The sequence below is a fragment of the Anas platyrhynchos genome, chromosome 22 (genome assembly GCF_047663525.1).
Source record: "Anas platyrhynchos isolate ZD024472 breed Pekin duck chromosome 22, IASCAAS_PekinDuck_T2T, whole genome shotgun sequence".
Taxonomy (NCBI): domain Eukaryota; kingdom Metazoa; phylum Chordata; class Aves; order Anseriformes; family Anatidae; genus Anas; species Anas platyrhynchos.
Window position 1 is genome coordinate 6,942,039 of NC_092608.1, and position 25,963 is coordinate 6,968,001.

Sequence of the window (25,963 nt, forward strand, 5' to 3'; positions counted from 1 at the left end):
GCTCCAGGAGGAAGAGGATGCACCTTTAACCCTCCGCGGATCACTCTCTCACAACACCACACTTATTATTAGTTTAACACTGGCAGGTGAGCCCTTTGCCAGGCTTTCTGGAGGAGAAACAGACCCTCCAAGGGCCTCACTGCCTTCCAGGTCTGAGCTTTGGGTTCAGGATTATAGTTCCAGCTTCACTTCAGTCTTAGTAGAACCACAGCCCAGTTGACAGGCACTGGCTTAATGGCTTTTGTAGCAAAAGCTGGCTGTAGACACATCCCTTACGTTATGGAGGGCAGGGGAAGAAGCAACATAGATTGCTCTACATCACTAAGGGATGGCATTAAAATCCCAGCTTTCCTTTGGCTGAACAGGATGAACATCGTAGGGCTTTCGGAGAAGCAAGAACTGGAGACGGGGGAGGGAATAGATCTGGGAATTCCTGTTCTTCTTTACTAATAGAAATGTTTTTACCTAAAATATTTTAATTAGGAATTTTGAATTGGACTGTAAGGGTTCTGGGAGCAATCTCTCCATGTGAAGCAAACTCCATCTATCTGGTGACTAGATTCCCTTTTTCTCTCTAGATGGACAGATTTCCATGCAATCCCTTCCAAAACAATATCCATACCTTCACAGATCCCCTCCCTCTCCTCTCCTCTCCTATTCCCTGCACAGAGGAATTAGGAATACATTCAGCACACTTACTTTGTCCATACTGTCCATATTGGTAGCCAGCCACTGGGTCCACGCTGTAACTGGTAGTGCTGTAGGTGGGAGGACAGTAAGACTGCGAAGTTGGGAGGCTGTCCACGGACTTGATGGAGTCACTCCGCTGGCTGCAGCTGGCAGAGATGGAGTTGGTAGTGTCCAAGCCACCGTGAAGGGGAGAGATGGAGAAGTCAGCCTGGGGCTGTGGAGGAACCCCACTGGGGTTGCTCAGGATGCTCATCACCTGGAGAAACACAGGAGACAACACACCATCATCCAGAGGAGAAAGGGTACATGTGCATACCTTCATGCAGACCAGGGAGAGGCTATCTACGTATATTGGTGCTTGATCAGTGCAATACGCTGTATCAATATAGGTTTAACTCGGATGGAAAATGAAGGCCTGCTTTCACCTAAGACAGACCCCAGATTTGGCTCCCCTGTGCTTAACGCTTTATATGAAAGACATTCCTAACGGGTAATGGAGAGGTTGCTTTGTGGCACGCTCAGTCTTTGGTCTGTTTTTTGCTGCCCTCTGAACAACGTTGACTGTGCTGTTCAGAATGAACGCTAGAGAAAGGAATAAAACAAGGAGAAACCTGCTCAATATGCTGCCGTGAGCATCCTCCCTTCCTATGCACAGCCCTCACAGAAGAGGAAACCCACGAGATATCAAGCCATGATCTGCATTTTGAAAAAGGGACTGAAGACAGCCACTGTCTTTGGAAGTCTGAATGGTTTGTGAAGGTCCCTAACTGAACCAGACACAAACCCTTCCTGGTTTGGATGCAGATTCTGCAGTAGGGACTGAAATGTCAAAGCTCTCTTTACCCTCAAAAAATCTGTGCATTAAAGGATAACTAGTCCCGGTTCAGCTCATTTCAGTATAGTGCTTGGTTTTAAAATGTAATTAAATTTGCACACAAGCTATCTTCCTGCTTAGAGACCTGAAACAGATGAACTTTTTTTTTTTTTTTTTCCTTTTTTTTTTTTTCCCCACAAAAATGCCAGATTTGTTCCTGTGGGTGAGTTTGAGGTAAGCTGCTGCCTACAGGCCTTCACACCAGTGCCCTGATCCCGCCAGCACTTTAATGCAATTGCCTTCTGCAATCAGCAAAATGACCCTCGGGCTGCCAAGTTAAGAGTGTAAAGAGTTTGCAGGAGCGGGGCTGCGGCGAGGGAAGGAAGGGAACTCCTGATGCCTCTCGTTGATCTCTGCCGGCCGCCGCAGGCGTGCCTGGCTACATTTGTGCTGGGGAGAGGTGGGGGGAGAGGGGACAGCCTGTCACCTCGGGGGGCCAGGCCAGCGCTCAGATGCCGAGCGGCTGAAAATCTCCGAATTTAGCATAACCTTATTGACATCAATTAAAGTGGCAAATTGGAAATATTTGGAGCCTGGCAAGTGGTAAAATGAGCCCTTTATCCCCCACCAGCGGCCTGGTGAGCTATTGTGCGGAGGATACATTCTCTGGAAGGACACAAGAGGGGTTGTATAGAGCGGCGTCTCCCCTTCCTCCTCACCCCGACACCTTCCCCATCCCCTCCTCCCTCACCTTCCTGCTGGAGCAGAGGCTTAGGCTTGGCGCTGGCCTTTGCTTTCTAAAGCTTCTCCTCCCCCCCGGAAGGGCTCCGGAGTCTTGCCATGATGCTTTGCCTTGATGTGATGCCACCTCCCGGCTCAGCTGGCCTGAGACCCTTCCCAGGCATTTGTCTGGGAGGGGGATTTGGAAGCAGGGGTGGCTGGACCCCTGCGGAGCAGGAGGTGGTAGGGAGGTACTGTGGAGGGGGGAGTTAAAAAGCCTGGAAAATCAGGCTTACTCTGACCACTGGGTTTGCCTGCAGTTAGGTGCAGAGATGCAGGAATGAGCTTTGAACAAAAAGCACAGTGTTGGCAGCATGGAGCTCGGAGAAAGTTCACATCACCTTTCCTCCTTCAGGTTTTTTAGCCTGCACTGAGCTTAGGGTTTCCTACTGGTCCCCAAAAGTTAAAACCATCTTAGCTGTTTCAAGAACCAGGGCGGACTGTGCTCCAACAGAGCCTAAATTACCTCCAGCCTTCCAGACCCTCCAGGCACAGCTTCTTAATCACACCAATGAAGCCTCACGGTATCTAGATGAACTTGTTCAGTCACAACTGTTCACAAAATGTGCCCGTGGAACTCCCTGCCCCATGACAGCACAAAGACTGACATACAGGGAGATGAAGAAAGGAAATTGCATTTAAATATGCAATACTGAGTGGATTAATATGAGAATAGGGCTGTCAGGATGGATGTAACATAAACCTCTCTGCCTCAAGGCTTATGCAGCAGGGAAATCATGGGAGTGTAGCCTGAATGTAGTTTTCCAGCTGCTAAGTTGTTTGTAACCTTCCACTAAAGCTGGGTCATGAACTTTGATCTGTCTCAGCTACGAATCCTCCCTCTCTGCCCCTCAGTGCTGCTGACTGCAGACATACCTCCTAGCATCAGCCTCGCCTGGGCTGCTGGTGTCACGCCCTGCACCGCCTTGCCCCGACGGATATCCAGGACACTCATGAATGTGGCAGCCACAAAACATCATTGGATTTCATTTGCAAGCAGAATCAGATGTTTAAAACAATAAACATCCTTCTTGCATGTGCTAATACACAGACGCAGGAATTAGGAGTTATTTTGGGCAAGCTCCAGCGTGGGCAGCACTAAGTAGGGCCATTGTGATGCTCCCTCCGTGAGCTGTCCAGGTCTTGCTGGACTGCAGATTTGGTGCATGCACTGCAAACCCCTGCAGGTGCAGGAAGAAATCATGCACTAGAAAACAACGGGCTACTGGAACCTCAGAGACTGGAGGGCTTTCTAGTGCTCTCTGTCCTGGCCCTCTCCCCAAAAGAGTCAGCTGCTTTATATTACTCAGGAAAAATATAAAGGTCTTAAAGCAAGCAGAAGTCATATTAACACTTCCGCTAAGGCCCTTTTAAAAAGAAAAGGGGTTGTAAAGCAATGTTGGTAAATGAAACCCAGATTCACACTCTTCAAAGTGAGAGGAGCTGAGACTGGAGAAGACACTTGCACAAATCCTACTAAAGACAGTAATTGGCTTTAGTTAGTCAGAATCAGGACTGATTTCTAATCCTGGCTCTGCTACTGACTCACAAGGGCTTGTGCAAGTCACTTAAGCTAGGACTCAACTCAACTGCCCTTAGACACATGAAGTTAAGTTTCTAGTCTCTTCTAATCCTCCAGAATCCCTCTACAGAGAGACTGACACTTCTAAGGGACAATTCACCCTGTTCCAAGACCCCTTTCATAAAAAGATGGTCTTTATTACCCTCTGGAAATGCACTGTGAGACAGAAGGATGCTGATATTTCATCACGACGATGCCAGGGTGGTGAACGGACATGTAAGCGAGCAGAGGTCAGAGAGAGGGGATGCTGGAGGGTGACTGTGAGATGCACGTCCCTGCTGGATGCTCCCGCAGGGGTGGGGTGGCTGTGTGCTGCAGACCAGCTCTGATACAGGCTGCAGGGCTCAGCGGAGCCAGGAGCCCCAAAAAGCCAGTTCCCTCCTCAACAAGGCTGACCGTGGGAAACATCTGCCTTTTCCAGGCACACCGAGCAATTTGGGACTGCCAGCCACCCCCCTCCCCCCGACTCTGTTTGCACAAGGACGGCATCTGATCTTCCCCACCCCAGGACATGAAGGTGTCAGAAATAACAAGAGCAAACCACAGATTTCTACTCCCCCTTTGCTCTGCAGCCGCCCAGCATGGATAACCCTACATGAGCCCTTCAGCCTCGGCAGGCCAGCATTATCTGACTTCTTGTTTCAGCTGGATAAACTCATTTTCCAGGCAACTTTTGAACTTAGGGAAGTCTGAGGCATCTGGAGAAATACCCTCCTCAAGAATGCAAAGTCCTTTTACCTTTTCTTTTTGACCTTGCTTTCTTATAATTTATTACTTCTTGGTGCATTATCATCACTAACTAAAAATCAATACCCACTTCACATCTGTAAGGTTTTATCTGGAGGGAAATCTGCTACCTGTCCATCACAGTGACTGACAGCCTTCCCTTTCCCCTCCCTCTCATCGGTTGTCTCTCTCCCTTTCCCCATCTCCTTTCCCTCTGCTGCTGTCCCAAATCAGTCACAGGCTTGGCGTGGGCTTGCACTTTAGGCTAAGTCAATAACAGCCACAGTGCTAGGAGCCTTCGGCCTTGTTCCTACCCTTTCCGGAGGTCATTTGTCATGGGGGAGAGAGGGTACGGGTCTCGATGTGTTGGGGAGACCAAGGTTAATGAACAAAGACCCTCATGGATGAAAGAGCCAGCCCCCCCCCCTCCCTTGCCTCCTGCTGCTGCTGCCCTCCCCACCCTCATCTCTGCAGCTCCCCCCTGTCCCCCCCCATCTCCCCCCCCCCCGGGACGTTTCATCACTCTCTCCCATACTTTAAAAGAGTTAAAAAAATGTAATTAATTCCCTCCATTTCTGAGCTGGCCCTCAGGGCCTCTGGCCATGGAAACTGTAGCAGGGGAAATGTGCACCCTTTATGATAAACGAATGTGGCTTTGGAAAGGCAAGTGCAATTAGGGCCTTCAATCTGTGCAATCAGGCCTTCAGATTTTAGGTTTGGAGGTTGGGGGGGCAGGAGGGGCTCGAGGGACAGACAAGTGATAGGGAGAGATACTGCTCCAATAGAGAAGGGTGTGTGCATGTCAGGGAGGGGAAAGGGGAGGATAACAGGTTGGTCTGATAACAAAACCTTGCCCCTGCAGACCTGGCTGCTGGACGGCCTCTCTGGCCAAGATCTCCATGAGATGTACAGGGATGGGCCGAGCCATGTTGGACAGGCTTCGCATCCTCAGAGTCCCCACATCTCCTGCCCTGCATCACTGGTTTGCTCTGGGCTTGCAGAGATGCCCAGCCAACAGGCATCAGGCCCTGAGACACTGCAGACTTGCCATCTACCCTCAAGTGGTGCTGCACTATCTCATGACCAGGAGGACGCAGAGACGTTGTAAGGAGATCAGATCCAAAAACCAGAGTGATCGGGAGGCAGGAGCCTGTGGACAGCATTTTCTGGAGTGACTCCCAACGCCGCGTGCCTCTGGTTTTGTGCACCTGATTTGACACAGCGTAAAGCATCCAAAATCAGAGGCTGCCTTAGAAAAATGCTGCATTTAGAAACTGCTGAGCCTGGCTAAGTTCTGAATAAAGGGAAGACGTAATCATCTGCAACTAGCTGAAGGGTGTTAACTCCAAAGAAGCTGCCGGGTAGTCCCAAAGGAATGCAAACTGGATACCAGGCAGCAACTGAAAAGGACAAAGCAGAGGAAGGGTCTCCTGGCAGTGGGCAGTATTTCTGAGGCTGTGGTACTGTTTCCCTAGGAAGAGGTAGAAATCCTGTTTTTGGGAAAGGCTGGAAACACAATTGGTTTGAATATTTAATCCTAATCAGAAACATCTAGGAAATTCTGCTGTGAAGAATCCGTTTGTAGGCTGAAATTTCTCTTTGTTGCAGATTCTGTGGGGTCAACTTTTACACCAGTTAGCAGGGGATGAATATCTGACTGATATTCACACTCGTGCTTTCCCAGTATGACTATGTGCCTGACAATCACGTTGGGAAAGGTGTTAGGTCTTTTGGTTTTATACTGCGTGGAGCAAGCTGCCAGTGTACGGTGAGCTCCTCTGTGAGAGGCTGGTCTCTGTCATTCATGGTCGATTCAGCTTCTGCTTTGGGGAGGTCATGTGCTGTCCTTAACATCTGTTCTTAGCTACTTGGTGGGGACCCAGATTAATCTTTTGCATCTTTCCTTTGCAGTCTTTTCAGCTAATCTTTTCCTTCTCTCTTGCAGGAGGCACCTTTCCTCATATTAATGCTTTTTGATCTCTGTGGATTCATTTTCACTTGGTGGGAATAGGAAGAGCTGATTATTCTATACATATATTAAATAGAAACAAAATGAAGAGGTGACTGTAAGACTACTGAAAGACGAAGAAAGAGTTGGGAGGAGATAAATAGTTTCCCCAAAGATCTTCACTTGAAAGGAGGATAAATATATGCAAATATGCCCCTAGGTAGGACTAAAATGACTTATGTAGCAATCACTAACAGTGCACTCACAAAGCCAAGCAATTAATTTTGAATATTTTCTAAATCACTAGACCCAGCTGAGTTGTATCCCAATATGCCAATCCAGTAAGTGTACCCATTAAATTTGATTTTGCAGTCAGGCCAAGAAGCAGGACAGTGCTTCATACTTTTTGTGCTTAGAAAATATCTGATTTGTTCAGTCTAATAGCATTTCCAAATAAATTTTGGGGCTTGAGGAGTGAACTTGACATTAAACTTCCTTACCTTCACTGACTTCAAGCACAATCCTGATTCACACTGGCATAAATGAGCAATGACTGACTCTGTACTTCCACTTTGGTGTGGGTTAAAGAAAGCTGGTGCTCCACTGCCCCAGCTTTACCTCACTAGCTTAGCATGAGCAGCCTCTGAACAGACTCCATCCAATGCCCACCGGTCTGAACAGCAGAAGGAATGGAAACAAATATCACATCCTAGAAGATTTGGTTTTATTTCAACTCAATATAAAATTTAATAATGCCTTTTAAATAGAATTTGAAACATCAGGAGTGAAATCCAAGCTCCAGTGAGGTATGTGGGAGTTCAGCCATTAATTTAAATGGGGCATTTATTTTGCTGTAGGATTAGGTTGTATTATAAAAAACATTTGATGTAAAGGGCTTCATCTAGCCTAGTACTTACAATCAACCCATCAGCATGTTACCTGAGCATCAGATGAGGATTTCTAGTGCTGAGAGTGCTGAGGAGAATGGTGGTATAAATAGGAGTTAACAGAATCTTACAAGCTTTAGATAATTCCTCATCAATCCGAATTCCATGGTTTTGTTTTGTTTTGTTTTGTGTTTGAGAGGCAGATATGCTATTGATTAAAGGAACGCTTATGGTCTTCTCTGACTGGAGTTTCTTATAAGGCGAGGAGAAGTAGAAATATTTGCTTCCTATTCTAATCAATGTTATTGCAGTTGGTGTATTTACATTGAATAGATGCAGCTAAAATGGCCATACCCCCCAAAATGTTCATCACAAATGGCAAAGGATTGCTGTGGAAGGACTCCAGGGCTGCTGTAGTATAGCAGTGATGTTTCATTTATGTAACCTTTTCCACTCCAGTGGAAAACGTGTGGAGACAAGTGAAATGACTTTCCCAAGGCCACACAAAGTGAATCAGAACCAGAGCCAGGAACAGAATGCAATGTTTCTGAATCCTTTCTGGTAAGTATGGGACAGACCATACTGGACCCCTTCAAAGCGATCAGAAACAGTTACTACAGGTCTGTGCTTGAACTGTGATACGGTTTGCCAGTGAACAGTAAAACCAGAAATATCATCAATGCCTTTCAGTGACTTAAAACATCTGAAGGATGTTTCAGCACAATAGGGGAGTAGTCTAGGACACAGCAGGTGAAACGGAGATGAGCATTTGTGTCCTAAGACGACCCTGGTCGCTTGATGGATGACAATCTGCCACACACTCGAGATGGAGAGGGCTTGGGGAGATGCTGGTGATGAGATGGAGCTGGGGATGCAATGGTGAGCTGCAGCAAAGCAGGCCAATGCAGGCTGCACAAGGGGAGGATTAGAAAAAAAAGGCGATGGGAAGTTATTACCTGATTGTTCAAGGCTATGGTGAGGTTCCACCTGGAGCACTGCATCTTGTTTTGGGCACCCTGCTTCTGTAGAGATGTACAAATTATGGAGAAGGTCTAAAGAAAAGTTTCTAAGCTATACAAAAGAATGGGAAGGTCTTAGCTGTAATGGTAAGAGAAATTGCTTAACCCGGGATGGGCTAGAAAGAGAAATGGGCTCTTCTTGCAGTGGAAATACCATAAGGAAACCAGAAGCACCATGGGGTTATACATCCAGCAAGGGCTATAAGGAACTTTGCAGCAGAAGTGTAATTTGGAGGGAAGAGGGCAGGCATCACTGTGAATAGGAACCACTTGATCTAGAAACAGGAGCTGCTATCCCTTGTGCTAGGGCACCAAATTCTACAATCACTTCTGTAAAAACAGATGCTAAAGTTTCTAATAGTCTGGATAACCAGAGAGGAAACAAAAAGGCATGCTGTGCTAGCATAAGCTGCTGGAGTTAAAGGGAGGTTCCAGTTCTATGGCTTTCAAATTCATTAATGAGAAAAATCAAAAGACAGAACTCACCCCTTTCAGAAACAGGAGAGACTCAAGCCTGCAGGCTAACTAGCGCTGTGCCACGTTGAAACTGTCGGGGTTTGATTTTCAGGCTCTGCTGAATATTTCTTGTCTGAAAATGGGCTGTTTGTGCTTTACATCAACATCTTTATTTGCTTTATGTTACCTAAGCTTGAAGTGTTTTTTCCTGATTAAATCGTAATTGCTAAGACACTTTATAGAGAAAACCAAAAGAAAGTCGGTGCTTCCCAAATGTGCTGGGTGGTGATCTAAGCCACCCCATCTTCCTTATTTCCAGGTAGTTAACCGTACTAAAAAACAAAAACAAAAACAAAAAAACACCACAAGCAAACTCTACCCTAATTCTGTTCTACTCCAAAAAATGTTTCCCAGTGAAGGCCAAGTGAATACACTGGAAAGGAAAGCCTCCATGGGAAAATTGCTTTGGTGAGATATGGAGCATCTCTGGGCACCTTTACAGAGGGTATTAATTGCAGGAAGATGAATCTTGCTTGTGGCATTTTGGAACTCACAGAATCATCTCAAATGAGAAAGCAGAAAGGCACAACCATGGAAAAATGGAATTCCTGAACATTTTCAAGCCTTGGGAAGGACCCAGCTTAGGTTTGGCTTTGGAAATGGGTTGGGTTGGGGATCCTCGTGTCTTATTTTGCGCCTATCAATCCAGTTCTGGGTAATCTCAGACATGCTGATGACAGGTGGGGAATGAAAATTTTTCAGGTCTGGGTGAGAGATTCAAAATACCAAGAAATAAACAAACACACACAAAGGTTTCCTACCACATCAGCCCTAAACCTATTGCTGCGCATCTGCCTGACGTGAACAATGGCAGGATGGGGAGATCATGCAGTACAGCTAAGTCCCAGCAAATTAAAACTGTTTTATAAACTTCTGTCATTCCCCACTGAGCCGGCTCTCCTGTCAGCAGCCCCACACCAGCAGAGACTAACAAAGACAAGCCAAAATTCACAGAAAGGTCTCCTTTTCCCCCTCCTCCTTTTCCATTTCTCTCCCTCGCTTTATTTATTTATTTTCCCATTTCCCAGCTAAGCTGATCTGTGCTCGCTCACTATCACAACCCCCTGCGGACACTGGTAATGGAGTGCGGGTGCTGACTTACTGCTTCGAAACAAGATTTCCTGAGATCCTTTGAGCCTGCTCCATGCCCCCCCTCGTCTGCTTTTCTCTCTCTGTCTCTTTCTTTTTGGAGAGTGGAGGGGAGCCTCTATAAATGTGAAAGGAGCTGCACTACAAAGAAATCCCCGAGTGGCATATCCCAGCCCCAGGCGAAACTGCTTGGTGCACTGATAGTCCTGCGTATCTGCTCGAGGACTCCTCTTTCTCTTCCCCTCCCTCTTTCTCTGATCAATCGAGGGCTGTAATCAGTTAAGGTCCAGCTTAGCTGCAGTGTAAGATACACCAGTTAAGCAAAGCCAATGCCTCCAGGGTTCCCACCGTAAATACGGAGAGGTCATGGGGAGATTAAATAACCCTGATAAGTTCAGCAAGTGCAGTGCTAGCTAGGCGCGCACCAAACACTTAATAACTTGAGCTGGCAGAAGAATGGAAGAAGGAAAATCAGAAGTGCTTCCTAATCCCAGCTCCTCTGCTGCTTCTTCACTTCCTCTCCCAGTTCCCAGCCTTCTGGAGGAGGGTCGGTGCCTTTTTTAAGGTGAGGGTTTCTCTTTTCACCTCACCCCAATAAATGAACAATCCCCCTATACTGTCCAAGAGCGCAGGGATGAATTTGTAAAGTCAGGACCTCGCCTTCCCTCACCTGCAGGAAAATGACAGCTCCTGAATCCAGGGAAATGCCTCCTGCAGCCCTACGCAGTGTTATGTGCTTTCCCCCTGGACTTCTCTCTGCTGCTAGGGAGCAGTGTGGGATTTTTAAAGACAGGGAACTACTTGCTTTTGCCAAACATGAGCCCCAAACTTTTTAGGATCTGAAAGGTAGGACAACGGAGCTGTGTCCACCATGGTCTGGAGCCAATGGTGTGGAGGCATTAGTGCAAATAAAAAGGTGAGAAGACAGAAGAAAGTTGGCATCTTTGCTGAGAACAGTAACTTAAATAAAGGATTACCCTTACAGTTATGATGTTCTAGCGCAACAACTTTTTCCTTTTTTTTTTTTTTTTTTTCCATGGTAAATCTTTTCCTTCCTCTCCATAAATGCCCATTTTCAGAGATGGCCCAGGAAAAACTGAGGCCTTTGTATCCGTTATTTATAATCACCTTTACACTAAGTTAATCACCTTTATACTAAGTTCATGCTGTGCTGGATCCAAGTAGCTTATATTTTCATAATGCACTTCTTGAAGAGGCTGGGGATGCTTGGGCTGCCGAGGGGACTTTGCTGTGCAGGATAAGCTACTGTCTGCTTCTGTTTCAGAAATGCCAGAGCTCATTTCTGCCCCTCAGACATGAGAAATCTGGCAGGATTCGGTGACCACCAAATCCTCCCCCAAATTCTACCTGGTCTTAATCCTGAGCGAGTGACTGGCTGAACACAACATGAGGTTTGGAGCCAAACAGCACTACATCAGCTCCCATCTAATTGGACATTGGCCCACTAGGCATTACTGATAGGGGAAAAAAAAAAAAAAAACATGTAAGATTTATTAAAAACGATGCAGACGCACAAAGAGCAGAACAAAATCTTTAACCAGAAGTGATAAGAAAGCCCTAAAGGATTTGAGCTTAGATAAGTATCCCTCTTTGAGTCCTCCAGCTCTCTAAAAGCTATTTGGACTGGAGTTTTCCTGTGGTGTTATAGGTGCTTACTTAAGCAGGGGATGAGATTACCTCTTCCCCGGGTGTTTCAGCATTTCTGCACCTGGGGTCTGCTGAGGAGCAGCACAAAACTTGATCAGTTTGCAATGGTTATTTGATTAGCCATCACAAACAGGTGAAGCCTTGGAACAATAAGTATAAAAAGAAAAGAAACTCCTGGGGTAATGCATCATTAATTGTGTCTCTTTCTTATTTATCTAGCACAATTCAATTCAATTGTGGCTATGTCTGGCAGCACTCCAAAATAAAGTATTTTTTACAATTATAATACAAAGCCACTGAGAAGCACTCTCAAACATCAGAGTAGTAAAATGCCTACCTTTAAAACCTTGCTTTTCCTATTAACATTGTTTACTGCCTTGAACTAAGTGACTTTTAAGAAGAAAAATATATGTTGATGAAAGGTCTGCTGGCAAAACTATACCTGCACCGAAGGGAAGGGTCAGTACCTCATTAAAACTAAACCTCTTCCAAAAGAAAACAGTCACACATTTACTAAATGGGTACATAAACCAAAACATTCCTTGCTCTCCAGTACAAATGCAAGGAACTTTGTACGTTAACCCCACAACGCCTGACCGAGCTACAAGCTCTCTTTTAGGAAAATATCTCGACTGAAAGACTTGGAAATGGCAAATCTGCCAAGGTGCTGAGTCAAGTTGTGCCCCTCGCCCGTCCTCCTCCCCATGGAGCCAAGAGGAAGAGTAAAGGTATCACACCCTTGCACGACTTGAGCGGAGATTTTAAGGCATCTCCTGCATGCAGAAGTTTAAATCACACAAGCCACTGCTGATCCAGAGATAAATGGTGGAAAAGGGATTAGAGATACTTAGCGGAGGAGAGGGAAGACTCAGGAAGGGCTGATTATTTTAAAGATATGACTATTTAAAGATAATGATTGCATAAATTTAATTAATGCATTTTCATGCTGCAAATGGCCGTTTTGTAATTAATGTATCTGGCCTCGCTAAGCATGGGAGATCACATCTCCCAGCCCCCCCCTCCCTTCTCGATTCCCCCCTCCGCCTCTCGTTTAATGAAAGACAGAAAGCAGATGACAGAAACAATTTGTCAGCCAGTACGGGTGTCAGATGCCTAATTGGTTGCGCTGAGTTAGTGGAAAGTAAAGGGGGAGAGGGTCGAGGCTGGGGGGGTTCTTTCCTCTTTATCAAGGCTTCAGGGTGGGTGCCTGTATCGGTGGGGGGCGCGGCGAGGGGGCGAAAGTGTTTCTTGTTAATCGATGGAGATTAGGACACAGATTGGCTGTGGCAGGGACTGGGCAGTGACAAGAAGGGGACAGGAGAGGCTGGTTAACACCCGTGCAAACAAGCTGCCATATCTCACAACGCGTTAAGTCCCGGCAGCGCTGACAACACCAGCGGTCCCTGGCTGTGACGGCTTGGGGAGAGCTTGGAGAGTGGCTCGGCAGCCCCAGGCACAGCTCTCCCCGTTCAACGTGCACCCTTCAGAGAGGGCCAGGTCACACCCTCCAGCCTCACTTTGGAATTTAGGAATTGAGGCATTGGCAGAAAGTTTGGGACCACAGGGATGGGGTGGGAGGATGAGGGGCTGAGGCCATGGATAAAGCAGAAAGGAGCCGGGCAGGATGTCAAACCCAGAGCACTGTGCAGGTCTTACTTGCCCTAAGCTTCTCTCTGGGTTCAGATCACTGTCTCGGTGTAGGATCCTCAGAAAACCCACACGTTCTCTCTCCTCCCATGCCAGCCCCATTGTGAGGTTGCTTTAAAAAGCGCAAGATTAAGCAAAACAGGAATTAATGTATGTTCCATCTGGTTCCTGAGCTTTGTGGGTGCATTTTGGTCACTTGGCATAAACACCACAACCAACTAACTATCCCCATGTCATTATGTGGGAAGCAAAACCTCCTTCTCCATGCAAGAAGGCCCAATCTGAATCTTGCTGAATGAGGGAGCAGAGGCTGCGAGCCCCCCCTAACCTGACTCCAGCGAGGACCGAGCATCGCGACCCTTCAGCCCCCCCAGAAGGCAGCAGGACACAGCACAGGCTATCCAAAGTCACGGCCAGGAGAAAAGCAGAAATGTGTCTCATTTCTATGGTCCAGGCAACTCCCATGTATTTATCCCAAGCAGCAGGCAGAGCAGGGCTGCCACCTCTCACCTTACAAGTGGAAAAATGAGCCCAATAAAGGCTGATAACTTGAGACTGCACCAAAGTTTATGGGGGAGCAGGAATTTGATCATCCCAAACCCAAGGCTGATGTCCTCGTTCCTGACAGCCTTGCTTTGTACTAAATTAAGCAGAGAAACGAGAAGAATATCAAAATGTTAGTGCCATCAGATGCTAATTGCTTAATGTCTCTACAGGACTCCCCCTGGCAATATAAGAAAGCTTTACAAAGGTGGGAACAGTTTCATCAGCTCTCACTGACACCAAGAAAGGTGATAGGCAGAGAGACACGGGGAGAAAGAGCTAAGAATAGAAAATGTTGAGTTTCCGTACCGGGTTCTGATCACATTTAAACATGCAGCCTGTGGTAATAAACATACTACTAAGCTTCTGCATTACACTGCAGGTCCCTTTGTAAGTGGTTTACGAAGGGTCGCTAGGTGATGAAAAAAATGTTATGAAAAAGATAAACAACCGTTTCTTTTAGATGAAAGAAAGACTTTCAAATAGCGTAAATGGAAATGGGAAGGGAATGGGTGATGGATGCAAGTGGAAATACAAACTTTTGATTTTGAAAGATCAAAATAAAATAAAGGCTGCAATTTGTAACAAAAGTATATTTAAAATAAAATATCCAATTGAAACAGTTTTGTCCCTTTGCTTACGAAAGAAAAAGAAACTCTCCAGAGAGTGTTGAATGAAATGGCACCATTCTGCTCTTTGCAAAATGTCCCAGCAACCTGCCCCCACATCCCTGGTCATCTCAGTTACCCACCCAGCTGCAGGGTGAGCCTGTTACAGATCCGTGACAGCATCTCGTAATCTGAAGCCATTCTTATTGCTATTTCTGCTGCGGTGACATGGAATTGCTGCAGTCTAGGGGCATGTACCACTGTGCAAGATCCTGCATAACACAAGAAACAAGACCCCAAATCCTCAAAATGGCAGATGTATCAGATCTGGGGACTTGCTATCTCCCATCAAGCCTGGCTCTCTTACTACTCGCACCCCAAGAAAGCAAACTCAGAAGAAAAAGAAAGAAGGCGATGTATCATTCCCTTGAATCTATTCCCCTGCCCAAATCTAAGAAGCAAAAGATGCTGCAGGTAAAATGGAGGAGTGGGAATTACTAATCCCTGCTGAAAATTTGCCTTACACAGACACTGAAGAAATACTCAGCATTTACTTCTTCCCTACACATGGCGTACTCTCTCCCCACCACAGCCCAGCACTGTCCTGCAGACTCCGGTATACACCTAGCTTTTTCCTTCTGGTTTATATGACAGGAGAGCAAATCACTGGGCAGGGGAGCTCTGTGCGGGAGGAATATGGTCTATTGTGTATTAAACAAATGCTAAATGATTACAAGCACCATATTGGCAGAGAAAAAAAGCAGGCTGCGGTGAGTTGTGCCTGTCACATCACGGCTCCTGCTTGGCAAATAAGTTCTAATCCCCAATTGGTATTTATTAGATGACATACAACAACTGTCTCATTAAATCAGGGCTTGAGTGTAGGCCGGAAGTCTTAATTTAAAGTGTCACAAGCTATTGAATTCAGATGCCTTAGACAGGAGGAGAGAGAAGGGAAGGGAAAAAATGGGGTTTAGAGAGGTAGGAAGCAGTAACTGGTCCTAACCCACCTTCCGAAATGGGTTGTGATTTTGATGCTGGTCTAGGCTCTGGTTCAAAAAATATTTGTTCTGCATTTGCTTTCTCTCTCTCACTCCCCTTTACATGCACTTTCAAACTCTCCCCCTAATAAACGGTTGGGCACCTTTCTCTGTGCTTTAAATGCAGCGTCGAAAGCAAAGGTTAATGCTGGAGATTGCATTCCAATTGAAAACGCGGCAACCGGTAAATTTGGTTTGTTTAGAGTGGAAATGCTTGAACTGCTGTAGATGGGTGGCGGGTGCGAGAGCATGGGGAGAAGGGGGCGGGAGGCGCTCCCCGCGCCCTGGCTCCTCTCCGGACAAAATTAAATTTCAAAGTTTAATGAGTTGCGAAGGGCACTGGATTAAAAAGCCTGGTCCCTGCGCTACCAAAACTGAAGCTGTGCGATGAAGAGAGAGAGAGAGAGAGAAAAAAAAAATCCCACCAAACCCGAAACGTCAGGGAACAGAGCAAGTGAAAAATGTCAGGGCAAATTGCTCTTGACAGTGTTAATATCTGCACCTCATAGCAATAATTACATGTAAATAAATAGTGAAATAGCTCTCAGCTGGAGTCTGTACTCCGAGTGCAGATGCCACTAACAGCCAGCTGGGGACCTTTCACTCTTCGACTGCCATTTTCCCCCCTTTCTTCCCTCCCTCCCTTCATTTCATCTATGCCAGAGCTGCGAGCGCAATTGCTGGCAACTGCAGGTCTGCTCGCAGCCCTCCCCCCTGTTACAGCACCGTGCTCCCTCCCTCTTCGTGTCGCCCTCCCAGCCAGGGGCTGAAATCGGGTGTCAGGGGAAAAAAACCATGCTGCTTTTAGCCCCTTGTGAGGGGAAAACAAGCTTTCCTGGATTCACGTCTGGCAGTCAGGTGAGTAAAGCTGAAGGGATGAAAACAGCGTGGCTGGCTACCCGTCCATCTCTGTGGGCTCCTAAAAACATCAGATGGGATGGAGCTATCTCTTTCAAGCACTGGGATTATGTTCCTCATATCACCAAGGTTGTCTATATTTCAAAAGAACACTGGAAAACATGTGGTTCAGCATCAGAATGCAAAAAGATGCTTCATTTCCACAGGAGACACATCTCCCATTGCTATCAGTAGCATCCACAGAGATTTGTGAGCCTGAGCTGGCTCCTCTAACCTTTGCCCATATGAAAAACACATTTCTATAAGTCCACATCATTCTGCACTTCTACAAACCCCCATCACTCCTTCCTAGGGCATGGCTCACCACAGGGCATCATGCAAGGCTCTTGTGACCTGAGCAAGAGGGGAAAAAAAGCCACCGCACCATCAGCAGCATTGGTGAAGGTGGGCTGGAATCCATCTCTTGCTTCCCCAGGCTCTGGAGATCTGCTGGCAGCCTAAGAAATCACAGATGATGGGGTGAGAGTGAGTATCACCAGACTATTCACCATCACTTCCATTGAATAAAGGGAGTAGGGGTGAAAACCAAAGTGCACAAAGCGTTTTTTTTTTTTTAAGGAAACTCCCGAAGTGAAAATAGTGAGAGACCAAGCAGTGCGACTACCACCGTGCTCTCAACGGCCCCGATATAAACCTTCCCACCACCTCCCAGGCCCTTCACTAATGCAGCCAAAGAGCTGCAGGTGTCTCAGCAGGGAGGGGAGGACTGCAGAAAATAAACACGCAATTGCATACAATTATGCAGTTACTAAAAATGGAAGCATTTGTACAGAGAAGGCCTTTTGGGCTAGAGTAGGGGGCTTTGACTACACCCAAAGTCTCAGGTGATAAGGTTCCTACCTTACACGTCTAAATTTAAGCAAGATAAAAACCCCGTGTCTCTGTTCTCAGTCGTGGAGATAACAACCTTCCCCACGGAACCGTGAGAAGAAACACATCCCAGGATGATGAGATGCTAAGATATTACGATGAAAGTCTTAGATAAAGCTAACCTCATTATTGTAGTCCCGTTTTCTTCTACTTGATCAATTTATATCTCTGTACCCTCAGTTTAGCTCCCAGCCCTACAAACCAGGGCCTAATTACAAAGCCACAGGGCCCCGCTAACCACCCAGCAGACCCATGCTGCCTACTCCTTGCTGGAGGAACTGCAATAACTTGTGGTCTGAGACAGCAGCAAACAAGCCCACAAGGTTAGCACACCCAAAGGGGGCAGGAATGATTTTGCCCAACCACACAACCCCACACCCCAGCACCCAGGGGTTGATGCTCCTCTTGCCTGGCGGGTCACCCCGAATGAAGTTGGCCCCACTGCCAAAAGGTGATGTGCTCTCCCACCAAACCAGCATCACTCCAGGGCCAAGCTGCTAGACCAAAGCAAATGAATAAAAATAACCTGCCGCTGATAATAGGGAGATATTCTTAGTGAACTACTGCCTTGTGTAAGGGAGAAAAGCTTTGAGGGTTTTCCTTTCGGCTAATGAAATTCACAACAACACCCCGCACTGCACTGAGCAACAAACACAGCTCCATTATTTGGAAAACAAATATGTTCTTTAGAGCTTCCTGGTTGTCAAACACCTTTTTGTTTAGCTCAACAACTAATCCACTTATCGGAGGATAAAGCTGCCAGTGAATCACCAGTATGATAAAAGCATGCACAAAATTAGCAAAAATTTGCCTATGGCTCCTGCACATTTAACAAACACCAGCTAAGAGAAAAATGATTTTCTTTTTTTTTTCCTTTTTTTTTTTTTTTTTTTAATAACTGAGATCCCCAGGAGAGATTCTGTCAGATAGTGGCTTTTATTTTGCTTGCAGTTTCTTTCCCCCCCCCTCTCTCTTTCCATATAACCCAAGCACTGAGGCAAGGAGATGCTGGGAGCTGATATCAGATGCACGGTGAAATTGGAGGTATTTGAATAAGCAAGAGATGCAGACAAGCAAAATTTTATCTTGTTTATTGTTATTATTTCATTAAAAAAAAAAAATAGTGCTCAGGCATTGGCTGCTTCCCTAGGACCTTGGCTGTGCTGGATGTTTTCCTGCTCCTGAGGCTGTAACACCTATAGGACACTGGATTTGTCCTTCCCTGCTCTTCAGTGTGGACTGCAGCCCTTTGGGATTTTAGCCTCTCCTTTCTCCTGCATGACAGAGCCATGTGAACTCTCCCTGTTATGTGGATGAGGAAAGGTTGGGTAACCAAGTTGTTCACAGGGGATGTACTTCTCAGAACTTCCAGTCCTCTGCTACAACCATTAAGTTACCATCCCAGTCTTAAAGTTTTCACTGAAACCTTCACAGGGACCTCACAGAACATTAACTGGGTAAACAGAAGTTATCTGCTCTCTGAAATTCACTCAGCTACATAAACCTTGGGAATTCTCCATTATGGATGTATGCAGACATGTTCTTGTGAGATTTCCAGCATTTCTGGGCACAGTTATAAACCAGTGTGTGTGAAAGAGGGAATGAGAGAAAGAGAGAAACTGGGAATGAGAGCTCCTTAGCACTGGAACCTAGATAAAGAGGATTCCTCCTGGCCAGGAGGAGCCAATAAGCTGATGCACGGAGCAGCAGCCAGACCTTGCACCACGTGTTGCACACAAACTGCTTCAGAGCCCACCAAGGTCAAATCAGGTGCTGAGGGTGCTTCCTTGATCCCAAATCCTTATTTTCCTGAGGTAGTATCAGTTTCAGCTAGACATTTGCTGCACACTGTAGATGAGCAGGAAGATGAGGTTGGTTCAGGACTGAATTGCTGCAGCTGAGCTGAGAGCACTGGGGGCTTTGAAGGCTTCTGGCTGTACTTTCTGAACGTGCACCTTTACTGGAAAGTACCACCAGCACCATGAGTACTGGAGGTGCAGATCAGCAACTGTTCCAAGGCCATGGTGCCACCGCAAGAGCCAGAATGGAGAGTGCCTAAAGCATCCCAATACCTTCTTTTCCTCCACCAACTTTGCCTAGGCTTGAACAGGACCACAGCGCATGATGAGGGGATCATTTAGGGGAGCTGGGAATTAATCAAGAGGCACCCACCTGTCAGGCTGGTATCTGGAACTAAATGGAAACACTTGCTAGTGCTTGACCTCTCGCCCTCCAGACAAGCCTGCGGCTCTTGAGTGGCTTGAGAAACCCTCTTGTCGGGGCCACAGCTCTGAGAGCCCAGGTGAAATAAAGCAAGGGGAGCAGGCAAGGAGAGGTGTGGGAGCTGGGTTATAAGGGGTGGAGGAAGCAGAAAGAGGTCATAGCTGGTGGGGCTGATGCAGGGACCAGCAATCTTTTGGCACTGGTGGCAGAATTCAGTCAGAGAGCTGGTGAATGACTTGGATGTGATGGGGAAAAAAAAAACAGCACACGAAGGGTTGGCCAACAAGCCAAGAGCAAGAACTGCACGAGGCTCAGTGCTGTAGGCAACAGGCTGCATATTCAGAGATGCTGGAGATAATTAAAGTCAAATACTCCCATGCCTTTCTATATGTCCCCTGGATGGGCTTTGTTTTGGATGAGGTATATCGAATGCATCGTTGTGGGCTGTTTAGCAGTACAGCACATGTTTCAGTGTTAAATCAGCCTTTCCTGTACTTAACAGAAGCCAAAACTGTACTGACTAGTGGTCAAACACTGCAAACCAAGGCAGTGCTAGCTGCTAAACAGCAGAAGAGAGCCCTGAATGCCTGCCAAGGGATCTTCAAATACCAGTCCTAAGGTATAGGATTAGGACTTAGGACTTCGGGGGCATCTTGTAAACACCTGAGGGAAAGGAAAGGACAAATGCTTCAGGGGAACTAGCCTTCTCCAGCTGTTCAATACTGAAGAGTATGGAACAAGATCTGAGCCAATGCATGACGTGTTGGGACATCTTATACTGGTGACAGCATTTTAAAAGATGTCCTCTGGACAGAGTTTATACTAGAAGCCTCCTGGAGCTGCAACATACACCCTAAAATTCTCTACATGGAAACACTTTACAGATGGGCACAAAAATGAAAAAGGGAAAGGACATTCATGGGAGCTGGGCAGAGACTGAGAGCTAGGACAGCAGCTCAGAGCAAGGAGTTTATTTGCTTGCTGAGTTTTAGTGAGCCTGTGGTCTCGTGATGGGAGTAAGAGGACAGAAGTGGCTGCTATGGGAACCAAGAAAGCATTTTCCACAATTGGTCCTGCTTTTTCTTCTCCATTGCTCCAAGCAGCAATGACTGAGAGGCCCCAGGGAGAGTTCTGAGCCTCACTGCACTGGGTGCTGTACAGAAACGTGGCTGAACTGCATTCCCTTGGGCTGAAAGCCCGGAGGTAGGGATGCTGCAGTGGTTTTGTAGAGATTCATGCATAGAAGAGATGAGGAAACAGAACACAGCTCCAGCCAATGATGCAAAAACATCTGGGGGATGGTACGTGGCTAAATTGAACACCCTAGGAGTGCCAGCCCTATCTGGTGTTGAAACCACCCTGCTTCCTGGGAGAGAAGGTGCTGGAAAATCACGCCATGCAATGACGGAGCAAATTCCTTTAGAAAAAGGCAAGACAGCATCACATTTTGCTGCAATACCAACAATCCCCTCCAGCCCAGCTCTCCTGCATCAGTGACCTGGCTCTCACCACTGCTGCCTGTTTTTAAGAAGCCCTATGTCCCCTCAGAAAGTGATCCCCAGGCCACCACAGCCTCACCTCCTTCTCCTTGCTGCAGCCTGCGTGTCCCACGGCAGGAGGTGGTGCCCACCAAGGTGCCTCCTGTAGGGCACAGAGGTGCTAGCAGCAGAAGCAGCCCCCACAGCTTCAGTATTGCTGTTGGACCCACATTCCCAACAGAGTTGCTGAATCCTGTGCTGGCTTTTAGGTCTGGGGAGACCCCATGTGGCTCCTAATTCGGGGCTGGATTTGTGCTCAGCTGCACACTCTAATTGCTAATTAAAGGTTTGCCATCATCCTCCAGCAGCTGTCAGTGTCCTACAGGTCGATCCCCAAGCAACACTCTGCTGAGCCAGAGCTGCCGATTGGAAAGTTCATTGTATGGGCAGTGTCCAACCCCTTCCCCATCCTCAATACACCAGGGTATTTATTTCCTTGTAGAAAAGGGTTGCAACATCAGACAATGCTCTGCTTTGCACCATCTATTCTCCCCTTCTTGCAGTCAGCCCACAAATATTTCTTGCTTTCTCCCCTTGTTCATTTTTTTCTTTTTTCTTTTTCTTTTTCTTTTTTTCTTTCCTTTTTTTTTTTTTTTTTGAACGAAAAAATGTTATTTTGTGCCTCCTGAGCCTTGTCGGCTGGGCTCGGCTTCTGTATCAGCTGGAGGAGCTTATGAGCCTCGTCTCCTCGGATTTAGACTGAAATTTTGATTTTCTGCCGCGCTCAGATAATGTGGAAATCCTGTTCCCCGATATTTACTGTTTATCAGTGCAGCACAGCGCAGTTCTGGGGGGAAGGGAATCTCCCCCTCCGTGTCTCCCCTCATCCCCTCCACCCCCCATCCTGCATGCTAATGGAGTTTGACTTCGGAGCAGACGCTACAACAAAAGCCTAATTATGGCGAGCGGAGGGGACAAGGAACTTCCCGGCAAAGAGGCTCTGCGTCCCGGGGACAAACCCTGATCCTTGTCCCCATCACCGGGGCCTGCCAGAGCATGGGGCTGTTCCCTTGTCCCATCTGTGACCACCAAGCCATCTGTCCCTCTCTTGGCCCACTCCTTGCAAGGCTTTGTCACCTTGGGCGGACCTGAGGTCCCCTCCAGCTTTATGAAATCAAGGATGGGGGAGTGCAGGAGCATGGCAAGACTTGCCACATCTGCTTTCCCCCTGCTCCTCACCTGGATTAAGTGGTCTTGTCTGGTGTCTCCAGGTTGCCCTGAGCATCCTGGTCTATTGGACGAGCTCCCTCTCCCTCTCACATCACGTTTATCCCAGAAGAAGCCCACGTGTTTGGGGACCCCCCAAGCATTCCGTCTGCAAGCGCAGTCCCCTTCCAAGGCACACATCCTGCTCCCCGTGTGCCAACACACACGCCAAGCCCCGCGTCCTCCAGCATGGATTAGTGTTGCTGAGCCCTTGCAAACTCATTCCTGAAAGGAACCTGGAGGCAAAAAAGGGAAGGGGCGGGGGGGGGGGGGGGGGGGGGGGGGGCACTTCGCTGCCTGACATGAACCAGGCAAGAAAAATAAAACAATAATAAGAAAATCTGGGGCTCAGCAGCAGGGGAACAGCTCTAAGGACCACTTAAGTGGCCAGCGGTGCATAATGCCTCACTATTAATGAGGCCTGCTGCCGATCCCTAAAAGGATTGGTTATTGTCAGATAATGTACAGGGTTTTCTCTTTGCCCCCCAGCCCCTCACGGGGAAAGCAGGCATTTCCCTGTGGTTGGGATTGAGCTGAATAATGTCCTGGCCACCTGCAAACGTGCTGGGCTTTCTCTGCAACTGCATAATTAGAGGCAGGAGGGTAATGCAGCATGGAGAAAGGAAGGAAAAAAAATGGGAAAAAGAGTGTGTTTTTTTTTAAAAAAAAAAAAAGGGAAAGGAATGGAAAGGGAGACAGGAAACTTGATAAAGCTCAGCTAGGCGCTCTCTGTTTGCACTGCTCTCTATACAGCCTGGCTGTTGGCTGGCTCTTCTGGTTTAAAGTGACTCCACTTCTTATGGAAACGGAGAGGCGGTATTAAAAAAAAAAAAAAAAAAAAAAAAACAAGACACAGAGAGCTTCCTTATCTCATGGAGACAGTTGTCAGGAATCACTTTGACTGAGTCGTTTTGTCTCCATGCTTTTTTTCGCTGTCAAGCAGGCCTCAGGACATGGATCAAAGGAGAGGCGCTGAGCGCTCGCTGAAACTTCTGATCCCTTCTCGGTACAGACGCACGAGTGGCAGACAGCTCTCCTCCACATCAAATGGAAGGAGAGAGGAGAGGGAGGAAGAAGGGAAGGGAGAGGGAGAAGAAAAGCTGGGAGAGAGACAGAGAGAGAGGAGGCTGCAAGGCGCTCTCTGCCGCTCCAGATCTCAGGGGACGGACAGACAACACCAGCCTTTGCTTTCCCTCTTTCCCGTTTCTTATCCAGAGCATCCCCTTGCCAGTGTCCTCCCAGAAAACTAACAGTAACACAAATATTTGCCCCAAACTAACAGGTGAGCTCCCCAAAGGAGCCTCAACCCAGCTGGCCCCAGACATCAGTGGTTCCCAGACCAAGCTTTGCACTGAAGCAAGAATCACTGTGAGAGCTCCCTCCTGCATTGCACACTTGGATATCTCAGTTTCAGCTCCTGCAATGGTTTGGTGGGTGAATTCCTGCACCAAAACTACCCCCTGGGTGTCAGCCTTGCCTCCTTCCCTTCAATCTCTAAAGCTGGTCCCAGCAGTTTTTCTGTTTCTGCCAACAAGCAGTTCCCCACCCTTTCCCCTGTGCTGCTCACGATTCCCTTTCAGGTACTTATTCCCTGAAATAAGATCCCCCTCATCTCCAAACAGGATAGGCTTAAGGGCTGACTCCAGCTTACTGCGGCGAGCTAAGACCCTCCACACCTTTGATCAATTCACTCCTCGCACACCCCAGACCCTGCTAGGATTTCTGCTCTTCAGCCCTCACTGTAAATTGATCTGGTGCACGCCTGTCTGCTGGAGGCAGGGAGCAGCATCTTGCATCTCACCTCACCTCCCCTGCTCTGCGAGGAGAAGACCCCTAAGTGGCACGTGCCCCACAACTCGGCAGCCCCCCCCATTATCTCTCTGCTGCACACACGGCTACATCTTTTCGTCTCTGCTCTTCACCCAAAGCTTCACCCAAAATGCTGCAACCTGGCTGTCAGCAATCCCAGCAGCTGGAGGGCTCTGGGATGGGGGAAGGCCTGGGTTTCCTTTATCATTAGCGCATGTAGATGGTGAAGTGAACAGGAAACAAAGTGTACTGCAAACCAACCCCTTTCAAAAGGCATCCCTCAGGCCTGGGAAAGCTGGAGGTTGTGGCATATCCCCCTAACAGTGCACACCTGTGGTGGTAAGGCTGTCCTGCCTCCCTGCATCTCTGCTGTTCTCTCACACCCACCGAGCCCAACATACTTTCCACAACCCCTCTTTGGGGAAAAAAAAGAGGAGGCAGCTTGGGCTTCGTGCCTGACCCATTGCAGAGCTCGTAGCTGCAGATTTCTCCTGTCATAGATGGCTTTTCACAGCCATGGCACAGCTGGAGCACAGCTGTTACACCACTGCCAGGCTTTAACAGGCACACAGAGTGCATGGGCACGTACACTGGTGCGCACACAGTGTGTACACGTGGGACACTGATGCCCTTGTGCACACAGGCGTGCGAGCACATGCACGTATGCCCCTGCCTCCAAGTCCTTATTATTCCTTTTATTGCATTCCTCCCTTTTAAGCTTCCCCTCTATTTCATGTCCCTCATTCCGGCGCTGCCTTTCCCTGCTGCAGTCCCTTGATTCCTCTCGCAGCTCAGCACCAGCTCCCCAGTCCCTGGGTTATTGCAGCTCTTCGAGCCACGTGGCGAAACACTCGCCTCTGAATGCCAGAGGTCGCTCAGAAATGCCTGTCACCAGGCTGGATGCTGTATTAATTGCTAATCTCTCATTTTCTCTATCTGCCCTGCCTGCCTTGTCTCGAGTTCCCTTATTAATCATAAAGCAGGGCAAATCCTGCATTTGATTCCTCCAAGTCTGTGTCTGCCAGCCAAGTCCCTCTCACCCTCCCCGGTGTGGAGAAGAGACAGGACCCAGAGGAGAAACATTTCGGCTGAGTCGGTGCAACAGAGCTGAAAGCCCCAGCAGCCCTGTTCAGCCGTCAGCAGGAATTACAGCCCCGGCAGCACCCACCCCCCTGTAAAATGGGAAGCTACAGCACGGGGCTCAGGTAGGAAGGGGTATTTAAAGATTTTAGGGTACAGATTTCCACGTCTTAGCCCTGGGTGTCTTAAATACGTGCTCCCTGCTCCTAAGTCTGGGGGCTTATCAGACGTTTTAACACCTCCCTGCATTTATTCCTCCTGTTGTCACTGGTCTCATCGTTCTCCTCACTTCCCCCCCTCCCCTGTATTTCTTCTCCTATTTCCTCCTTATTCCCCTTTCTCCCCATTTCATCTGTCTCTGATACCTGAGTTTACCAACAGCGCAGTCCCAGGGGCTGATCCTGGGCCATCTGAAGTTAACAGTGGCAATCTCAAGGCTCAGGAGCCGTTTGCTCTGAAATCCTTCGGTGTTTCTCAGATTTCAACATCTCAGTAATACACACAGAGAACAATGTCTGGTGTGGAAACCACACAGGAACAAACACCACCGGTGCCACCCAGAGCATTAGAAGTAGGGTTAAGGCGATAAGATACTGTTTTAATTGTTTCTAATCAGTTTTTAATGGGACCTGAGCATCCAAATAAATCAAGGAAACTCATGAAACCTCGTTTGCTACACATCTCCAGTGAGGGCTAAAAGCAGTTTCTGCAAACTTCCTTGCAAGCAGAGTTATGTGACAGTCAGGTGTAAATGGCGTGGGT

General features: G+C 47.6%; 1 protein-coding gene across 9 annotated transcripts in view; it reads right to left on the reverse strand.

Annotated features, from left to right (window-relative positions):
- The window catches only part of PAX7 (paired box 7), a 102,859-nt gene that overhangs the window by 7,828 nt on the left and 69,068 nt on the right, over window positions 1-25,963 (reverse strand). For 5 of the 9 annotated variants that reach the window (XM_072026710.1, XM_072026709.1, XM_072026712.1 and 2 more), the window contains 1 exon segment: window positions 700-946. In XM_072026710.1, coding sequence (XP_071882811.1) covers window positions 700-946 — 247 coding nt within the window. 9 annotated transcript variants of the gene reach the window in all.